This window comes from Cajanus cajan, chromosome 7 (genome assembly GCF_000230855.2).
Source record: "Cajanus cajan strain Asha chromosome 7, NIPB_CcT2T_4, whole genome shotgun sequence".
Taxonomy (NCBI): Eukaryota; Viridiplantae; Streptophyta; class Magnoliopsida; order Fabales; family Fabaceae; genus Cajanus; species Cajanus cajan.
Genome location: NC_138523.1, coordinates 44344684 through 44354732, shown reverse-complemented (window position 1 = coordinate 44354732; position 10049 = coordinate 44344684). Strand labels below are relative to the sequence as shown.

The window sequence follows — 10049 nt, the reverse complement described above, 5'->3', positions numbered from 1 at the left end:
GTTTACTAAATACACCCTCTTACCTTATTTTTTTGCTATACTAATATAATATCTACATATTTTTATTTATTTATTTATTTTTAAATACTCATTGTTTGTCGAATTTCCTTACTCGTGGAAATGTTGCTCCCATATATTTATCCACAGTGTTACCTAGATATTCAAAGAGGTGTAGTTAGTAAAAGCCAAATATAAATAACAAAAGCTGAATGAAAATACGGGTCAAAATTGGGCCAGCCCAAACAGAAGAAGGACATTAAACTAGGGTTTATAAAAAGTAGGGTTAAGTACTTGAATTCGTCCCCTCCGTTGCGCTGTCGAGCTTAGATTCTGAGTTGCTTCCATAGCCGGCGCTGAACGACATGGCGGACAAGGCAGTCACAATCAGAACCAGAAAGTTTATGACTAATAGGCTTCTCTCTAGGAAGCAATTCGTACGTTTTTTCATTTTTTTTTTCTTATTTTGTTTCTTGTTTCGATTTCGGATCTTCGCATCACATAATGCATCTAATTTTTGTAGAGTTCCCTTTATTGTCTCAATCGAGGCGCAATTAGGTTGCTGTTTCATCAGAATAATATACAATTTAATTCAATCACAGCTAGATAATTGTGTCATTATGAACACTCCTAATTGTGATACGGAATATTGAGTGTTGAACTTGAACCTCTTGATCCGAGCTGGCATTGTTTTCTAGGGTTTTAGCGGCTAACCTTTTAGTTGTATGATGCAGGTTGTTGATGTCCTTCATCCAGGGAGGGCTAATGTTTCCAAGGTATAATTTTCTTTTATGGTTTTTTGTGTGTGATGATAGAAATTCTGAAGCTGCTAATTTCTTACTTGAGCAGATGAATGTTATGTATTTGATCTATTATTGGTTGAAAATTGTGTTGCCTTGTGGTTTTTAATTTGCTGTGTTTGGTGTGAAGGCTGAACTGAAGGAGAAACTGGCAAGAATGTATGAGGTGAAGGACCCTAACACTGTATTTGTCTTCAAGTTCAGAACTCATTTTGGTGGTGGCAAGTCCACTGGGTTTGGCTTGATTTATGATACAGTTGACAACGCAAAGAAGTATGAGCCTAAGTACAGGCTTATCAGGGTGAGTTCACTAAAACTTTCTGTGTTCATTATGATTATAATTTGCCCCTTTTGTTCAAATAATGTTTTATTAGATTGTTTGTTTAGAAATAATGTAGCAATTCCTTTCCATCATCCCTGCTGATACTGTTCTGTTGGCTTTTCCTTTTGAGTTGGATCTTTTGTGAACTTGTAAGTTTGTAAGTGCTAGTGGACAAAATGTATTTCATATTTTGTTATAAGCTGTAACATTGAAGGATTTTCAAGAGAATTAGTTGAATGAATGTGCCTACAAACAAAACTAAATTCCTTTTCTACTTATTAGTTTTGAAGACATCATAAATTGCTCTGTATTGTTGACGTCTGCTCAGAGTGTTTTGTGGGTATTAACTATTAATGGATCCTTTTAATATGTATGTTTGTGACTAATGGTGCCCTTTTCTTGGTGCTTACAAAATTTTGTGCTTGCAAGTTGTGACTTTAGTAGCTCAGGTCTTACCATTCTTATATCCTGTCACTAATGCTTGTGTTCTTTATGATATTTGAGAATTACATTTTATTTTGGTTTCTTTGTGTGGTTTTTCTTTGGTATGAACACAACTAAACTCTCTTTCATTGCAGAATGGACTTGATACCAAAGTAGAGAAGTCGAGGAAGCAAATGAAGGAGAGAAAGAACAGAGCTAAGAAGATTCGTGGTGTAAAGAAGGTAATACACTTGTGTATTATTAACTATTGTTTACTTCTTTTATCATTATTGTTTTATAAAAGAATAACTGATGGTGTTTTTTTTTTTTTGCAGACCAAGGCTTCCGATGCTGGTAAGGGTGGAAAAAAGAAATGAGTTTTGAGACATCGTGTTCTGATTTCAAGGTTCTTTTGCTTTTGGTATTTTCTAATGGTTATTTTATTTTCTAATAGCTTTTCTAGAATGAGATATTTTGCTGTAAGTGTTATCCTACTTTAATTGATGCTCAGTTATAACTTGAGATCGAGTACTGGAATGATCAATTTTGAGAATTCAGTTGAACACTTTGTTTCTTTCATTTTTTTAGTAGATTGTGATAATGAATTCTAATGTTGCTTGATTTTGGATGGAGCAGTCAAATATTGATAGAAAAGGATTTTAATTTTTTAATGTCTCGTTGAAAACATTCTTCTGTCTATCTACAGAAATATATGAAATGTTACTTGTTTTGGGGAGTGACTATCTGTTGGAATGTGGAGGGTCTTCTGGCATGAACTCGTAATTCGCATTGAATATGATTGTGCAGTATTGCACACACGAACACAATTTCAATACCGTGTAAGTTTTGTTTCGTGTAAAAATTTGAGCTAATAAAGTCTTTTTAGTTATATTTCATTTTAATTTTTAATCCTTTTTAATTTAAAAAATAAAAATTGTTAAATTCTAATTGAAATTATAATAAAAAGATAGTATTTTATTTTATAACTAAATTTATAATCTAAATTTTTATCTTTGTTTCCTTCAAAGTCACCACCACCATTTTAATAGTTATCATTTTCTAATTTTCAGATGTTTTATTATTTTTCTTACATTTTCACACAAAAGGCTTTTTCAATAAGCTTTTTTTAGATGCAATGTTTTTCCTTTCTCTTTTCTTCTTAGTTATTCTCTATTTCTTTTTTCTCAATCTTTCGGTTTTGTTTTCATCTTCTTTATTTTTATTTGATGTTCATATTATATTCATGTATTTTATTTGTGGTTCACAATCACACAGATAGATTTGCGTTTAATAGTTTTAGCGTTTACTTTTTCTTTCATTGCTACAGATAGTGTTAAAAATACTCTTCTTTTTTATTTGATTTGATTAAAGAGTTTAAGATTCTTTGTTCTTCTCAATATATTTTAATGGAGTTTAGGGATTCTTTATTTTAGGGTTTCTAGGATTTTTTATGGATTGATTCATTGATTGAAATTACTATAGTCTTTTTACTAATTTGTTAGTTATTTCTAAAGTTTTTAATTTATCAAATTATCTAAAGTTAAAAATTAAAATTTTACATGTCAATTCCAAATATTTTTTACCAAAAGATAATTCTATTATAAAATTAGTTTTTAATTTATTAAATTATCCAAAAAAAATTAAAATTTAAACATGCCTGCCACCAATAAAATATTACTAAAATAATTATGATATTTGCAATTTTTTACATAAAGATAATTCTTTTATAAAATTTTAAGTTTATCAAATTATTTAAAAATTTAAATTTTAAATATGTTAGTTACAAAAACAATCATCTAAATAATCAAATTATCTATAATTAAAAATTATAAAATTTGTACGTTAATTAAAAAAAATCATCAGAAGATAATTCTATTATAAAACTAGTTTTTAATTTATTAAATTATCTACAAATTAAAAATTTTAACAATGATAGTTATAAAAAAACATTAAACTAAAAATTTTAAATTTTAAATGTCACTTACAAATTAATCATAAAAATAATTACGGGATTTGTAAATCTATTTCACTTGAAGATAATTCTATTAAAAAGAAAGAAACTTTTTGTTTAAGTTCAATTATTATGTATTTTTCATAGTTTAATTTTAAAATAGTTAACTGAAGAATAAAATGATTTCAATTATTTTGTAAATAGACTTATATAATTCATTTATTCAATTAGATAGAGTATGGTATTTATATTTTATATGACATTATGTATTCTTTAATTAAATGATTTTAATCAAAGGTAAAATGACCTATTAAATGAATTCATTTGTGTCTAATATAAAATTTGTGTCGTATTATATTTTTTTTCTTTGTACACATTTTTATTTTATTATTTTATTCTAATTTAATATAAAATCAGTAAAGTGTAAGAAGTTAAAAAAATTCTTAAAAACTCATTAAAAAAAAAAGTTCCTAAAAATACTCTTATGTAAGATAGAAAATTATATTTAATATATATAAATTAATTATTTTAATAATTCTTATTTAATAAATAATTAGAAAAAGAAAATATCCATGCATACACGTGTTATTTCTTAATTTGAACTAAAGTAAATATAAACTTGCTTCGATATTAGCTGAATATCCAAACTTTAATTATAAACTTGATTCGATATGGGCTGAATATCCAAATTTGTCCGTAAGTACCAATCTCTATTTATTCTTTATACAATTCAAGAGGAACCAAGTTCCGAAGGTGGCACGTTTTTTATTCTTTTGGTATTAGAAGTGGCTATATTTTATATTATCTAATATCTTGTGTAAAATCCTAAGCGTGTGGTTCAGCGGTAGGGGTTGATCCATACTTAAACAAGGTTAGGGGTTTGAATCCTGTCTTGTGTATGCAGTCGCGTTAAATCTTGGGGCCAGCTATCCCACCCTTTGAGGTGCCTCCAACCTAGCGAGGAGATTAGTCACTGCTATCGGTAGTGAATACTTCAGGAACGAACCAAAATATGACTAAAAACCATTAACGGGTCCATAGTTTAAATGCTTAGAGGAATAATGACATTTATCTGCTGCAAGGCACTTGCCATTTTTCACCTCCTAAATGTTTAGGGTTTAGAGGAATAAATGTTTCGATTCACATTGGCTGTGTTGGACCTACACTAATTTAATGGTGGACAATGCATCCTTCACTTTATTTTACAAATAAAAACCTTATATTTAGTATTTAATAATTTTATATATTAAACTTATTAATAACTGTTTTCAATATTTATGTTTTATTTTTAATATATATAATTATTATTATTATTAATTTTTTTTTAAAAAAATTGTTCTCACTTACCATTGTCTTTGATCTGCTGGGACCGTCACTGCACATTGGAATTTATAAAACTCTATTAAAATAGCAGCAAAGTTATAAATAAATATTCACATATTTAATTTGTTCAAAAATTGATTGTGTTGAATCTGTTTTAGGAGGCTTTTACTTTAGACAAAAAAATATTGAATTTTATTATTAACTTTCTTTCTTTTAGAATAAAATCATCTAAACATAAATTACTTCATTCAAACTTAATTTAAACTAAAATCAATTCTCACCCAAACACTCACTTAAAGCTCATACAAGCAAGATATAATGGAATAATACACGGGGGTGGGGTGACGGGTGTTAAGATTATTTTAGGAAATATTCAGGATTTGAACTCCTGACCTTACTTAAGCGTGGATCAACCCTTACTGCTGAACCACACGCTTGGGATTAATCATTTTTTTTATTTGATTGAATAAGTAAGAGAGATTACATAAATATATTAAGTCATCTATAGGCATTTACTTTGTAGTAACTAATTAAGCAAATAATAACTGATCTCCTACTAACTTTATCTCTAACAGATTTATACTAATTAAGCAAATAGTAACTAATTGATCTATACCTTTGGAAAAGACTGAACTACCATGTACTTAGTTTTGGGGGTTTTAGGTCTCATTTAGTTTAAATTAAGCAGCAAATACACAATTGTCCAGTTCAAAGTCTGCCACTGCATTTTTTTTTAATAATGTTAGCTAATCTTTCCTTTGACCTTTAATTGGTTTACTACTTGAGAAGTTTAAATTAAATTCCTAAACTAAAAAAAATCATAATTTGACTAATTTTTTACATTTTTTTTATTTGGACTCGGAGTTTGTAAAATTGTCATAGATTATTATTTTTGTGGTGGTTTGAGGTTAGGGCCGTGGCAGTGGCAAGGCCATTGAGGCCATTACCCTCAATATATATATATATATATATATATATATATATATATATATATATATATATATATATATATATATATATATATATATATTAATGGGAATTTTTTTTTTCATTTAAAAATTATAGAAAAAATTAGTTTATTTTTTTAAATTCAAAATAAAAATTACATAGAAATGATAAAATGAATATACTAATTGAATTTCATAAAAATAATATTATTTGTAAAAAATATTTTGATGAAAGCGATAGTGATAAAATCACATATTATTTAAAAATTAATATATTCTGTTCTCATGAAAAATATTTTATTTTTAATTGTTTTATATATGTTAATAATTTTATTTTCTTATACTCATAGCATATTTTAACAAATTTTAAAATATAAAATCAAATTAAATTTTTTATATCAATTTAAATAGCAGTCAATACATACAAGATAAATATTTTTCTTCCAACATAGTTTATTCTATACACATGATATTCTCCTAGATATCTTGGCTAAGGAGCACAAGTTGCTAACATTTGTGTTAACCAATACTGATTAATAATTATTAATTTGATATTAGTAGTATTAACTTATTTTCTAAATTGAAAGTATTAAAAGAAACACTAACAAGAAAAAAATTAATGTCTTATTAAAAATATTAAACTATATTAAAAAAATTACATCCATCTAATGTTTATTGAATAATTTAAATTATTTGTAATCATTGTCACTGTAATATATATTTTTTTATATTCAATTCATATAAATTATATATATATATATATATATATATATATATATATATATATATATATTACAAGATAATGATCAAATGAACTATCACTAAGTAAAATTTTAAAATTATTTGATTATTAAAATTTAATTAAAAATTTTGATTTAAAAAGTTAAAATAAGTAAATAGATACATCAAATATATTAAAACATAATTCAAAATTTTGTTTAAGACCTTAAATTTTCTTGATACGACCCTGTATGAGGCCACCATAAATTAACTTAGAGACTAAATTATAAAAATTCTAAAAAATTAAAGCCTTAATAATATTTTTAAAATTTTGAAATTTAATTAAAAATTCTCAAAATTCTTTTTAGACTTGTGACATATTAAATCTACATTATTTTGTGAGCATAGCTTAATAGAAAAACTATTTGGTTAAAACCTAATAGATAGAATATGCCACTGCTTCATGAGAGTTTACCGTTGAGGATTTCATTACAGGCATATAATACGCTCAAATGACTTAAAATTGATGACCACAAGTGTAAGTTAAGATTAATGATTTAACCATTAAGATTGGGTTAATAATAAAAGCACACAACCAATTAACGCTGTCTCACTGTTACACATTTAAAATATTTTAAGACATCATCTCTAGATAAAATATTTGTAATTGCGAGTTTGGTAGATTATATTATCTATACATTATACGTGTTATTCGGAATAAATATAATGAGACATCATTTTTCCTTCTAGTATATATAAAAATAATACAATTTGCAAATTGGTCACGGGTTTGTTTAATAAAAACGTGTTTCATGCGTCTAGAAAGAAATGGGAAAAGAAACTTTCTTGTTTGTATTTATTTGCTTCTCTTTACAAGGGAAAATTGTTGACCGATTTCTCTGGCGTTCTAATTTTCTGTATCCATTTTACTATCCACCGTTTCCCATTTTCTATCACTCTCATGGAGGATGCTGCCACTACTAATGGTAAAATTCTTCATACTTATGTTCCCTTATGCTTAATGATATTGTAAAAATGTATGCCTCTTCAATTGTTGTCGTTAGTGTTCAAGTATTTAATGTTAAATTGTCAACTTGCACTATGGAGGCAAAAACATATCCTGATCTCTGTTGTCTCATCTCCAAAAATACCAAGCTTTTTTATCAACAAATTGTCTCCTCTACTTGTGCAAAAAAACGCCACCATACTCCAACTGACAACAAAATAATCATGACTCCAGGAAAGCCGGTAAACCTCACCTTTGAATCACAGTACCAGATTTATATCCTATGAAAACCTGTATATGAGTTTCTTATTTCTGGAAATAACACATCAATTATCAATTAGCTAGAAATATGATCAAAATCAAATAAATATATATAAGTGAGTGTAATCTTGACCTTAGTATGCTTCAATTAAGCTCAAACAAACATTCTTAAAAACATATAAGAGTCCATCCTAGCAATCATTATTAGGAGTATCAGTCTACTTGCTTTCAAGCCATTATTATATTATCTGCAGATGTCAACTTCATGTTGTCTCCTTGGTGTGAGAAATGTGTTGGTGGGTAATCCTATATTGATCAATTAGAGATATGAAGTGAGGACAATCATTTACTTTGTATGGTTGAGTTATACTTAAAATTCACATTCTTAAAATGGTATCAATGATTATTGTTAGAACTTATTATATCATTCGTTATTGGATTAAATATTTCATCTTAAAAATTTCAACCTTAGCTCGAAACTTCCAATTCTCAATGTGAATGATTGTATTAGAGATTTTGTATCGAATTATAATTTGACAAAATTTGAAAATACTGCATCAACTTGTGGTATTGTCAAAGTAGATCATGTAATATGCTAAACTTGAAATTGTGATTCAATTCAAAGAATTTGATGCATATCTTGAATAATGATTCCTGAAATTTCCACTACAGTATTTAATTAGGTTATTTAACATTTACCTAATTTGTGAGTGGTGGCTCAGTAGTAGGCACGTTCTTTCATTAATTATCTTATTGGTGTCATTTTTTCTTTTTATATCAGCTGGAAAGGATAGAGAAGATCAGTTCCTAATAACAGCAATTGAAGAAGCATATAAGGCAGTTGAAATAGGCGATGGTAGACCATTTGGTGCCGTTATTGTTCGAAATGATGAAATAGTTGCAATTTGTCATAACATGGTGTTAAGAAACACTGATCCCAGTGCCCATGCTGAGATTACTGCAATAAGAGAGGTTAAATTAATAATTGTTATTTAATTTATCCGTTAAGAATTTGCTTGCTGATTTGTGAAATCTGTGGTGTATTACATATTCACATGCATAAAGAATGGACGGATTATCAAAACAAAGAGGTCGTGAAATTGTAATCTTTATATCCTGCTATTAAAATAGGTGTCTACATTTAGTACCAAACCTTGCCTTAAATAGGATTGCTTTTGAAGGAAAAAAAATCTAAGTATCAAACCAAATAACAGGAAGTTTGAGCATTCTTTAATCTTTAATTGCATTCTTTAAACCAAGTATCAAACCTTGAATAGGTTGTGTGCGAGTTTAAATTTTTAGCTCTAACATTAAAACATTCATTGGACTCCATTCTTGTATATATTAGTCTTTCTGTATGAGAGCTATGATTAATTTTATATAGGAAACTACATTTATATTTCCCAAACCGAATCACTTTTCTACTGTTTTTATTTATTGCACCTCATGTTATAACTGGATATCATCTGTAGGCTTGTCTAAAGCTGAATCAAGTACAACTTTCTGACTGTGAAATCTATTGTTCTTGCGAGCCTTGTCCAATGTGTCTTACTGCAATTCATTTTTCAAATATTAAGGTGAGGTTTCAGTACTCATTTTCCTCTCACCACGTTTCTCTAGTTTTTATTAATTGATCACATTGTTCATTCTGTTCTCATTGAAACAGAAATTGGTTTATGGAGCTAGAGCAGAAGCTGCAGTAGCAGTTGGATTTGATAGTATTATTGCTGATGCACTGAGCAACACTGGTTTTTATGAGAAGCTCAACTTAGAGATCAAAAAGGCTGATGGCAGTGTTGCTGAAATGGCAGAACAAGTATTTGAGAACACTAAAGACAAGTTTAAAATCCGAACGCAAGTTTCAATTGTTTAGGAAAACTTAAATTTCTTACTATAACTATGTTCATGAATTCGAGCAATATAAAAATTGTACACTTTTATGTTGGTGTTCATTTGCTCATGTAGTATTTGCTTAAGGCGTTGGAAATGATTATTGATACGTTAAATTTATGAATGGTCACATTGTTACAGAAAACAGTTGTTAAAATAAAAAGTGAGATGACAATCAACCAGACTTTGAGTAAACTGATTTTAAATTGTTTAGATTTCATTTAAATTTGATTAAGCAGAAAATGTACTATTGTCTTGTTCACCGAAAGTCTACTATCATATTAGTTTTGCTGTTAATAATACTTGATAATCATTACTTTAGTACACTGGAATTTACTTCAACTTGAATGAAAGTTTCCTGTGTTATTACATGCATGAGGGGTTTTCAAATGACTTAAAATTGACGATC

General features: G+C 27.7%; 2 protein-coding genes across 3 annotated transcripts; both read left to right on the top strand.

The window, feature by feature from the left end:
• The first annotated feature begins 278 nt into the window (after positions 1–278).
• LOC109789871 (Ribosomal protein S24e family protein) lies at positions 279–2163 on the top strand. Its single transcript, XM_020348916.3, has 5 exons — positions 279–434; positions 732–773; positions 928–1098; positions 1698–1784; positions 1878–2163. The coding sequence occupies exons 1-5, from the start codon at positions 363–365 to the stop codon at positions 1917–1919; spliced, it is 414 nt and encodes a 137-aa protein (XP_020204505.1). The 5' UTR covers positions 279–362; the 3' UTR covers positions 1920–2163.
• Positions 2164–7309: 5146 nt separating this feature from the next.
• LOC109795138 (guanosine deaminase) lies at positions 7310–9839 on the top strand. Of its 2 annotated transcripts, none has more exons than XM_020354561.3 (4): positions 7310–7469; positions 8532–8722; positions 9223–9327; positions 9417–9839. In XM_020354561.3, the coding sequence occupies exons 1-4, from the start codon at positions 7445–7447 to the stop codon at positions 9621–9623; spliced, it is 528 nt and encodes a 175-aa protein (XP_020210150.1). In that variant the 5' UTR covers positions 7310–7444; the 3' UTR covers positions 9624–9839. The 2 variants fall into 2 exon arrangements, with proteins under 2 accessions (XP_020210150.1, XP_020210151.1); XM_020354562.3 differs by lacking the exon at positions 7310–7469 and adding an exon at positions 7509–7731.
• Positions 9840–10049: the final 210 nt, after the last annotated feature.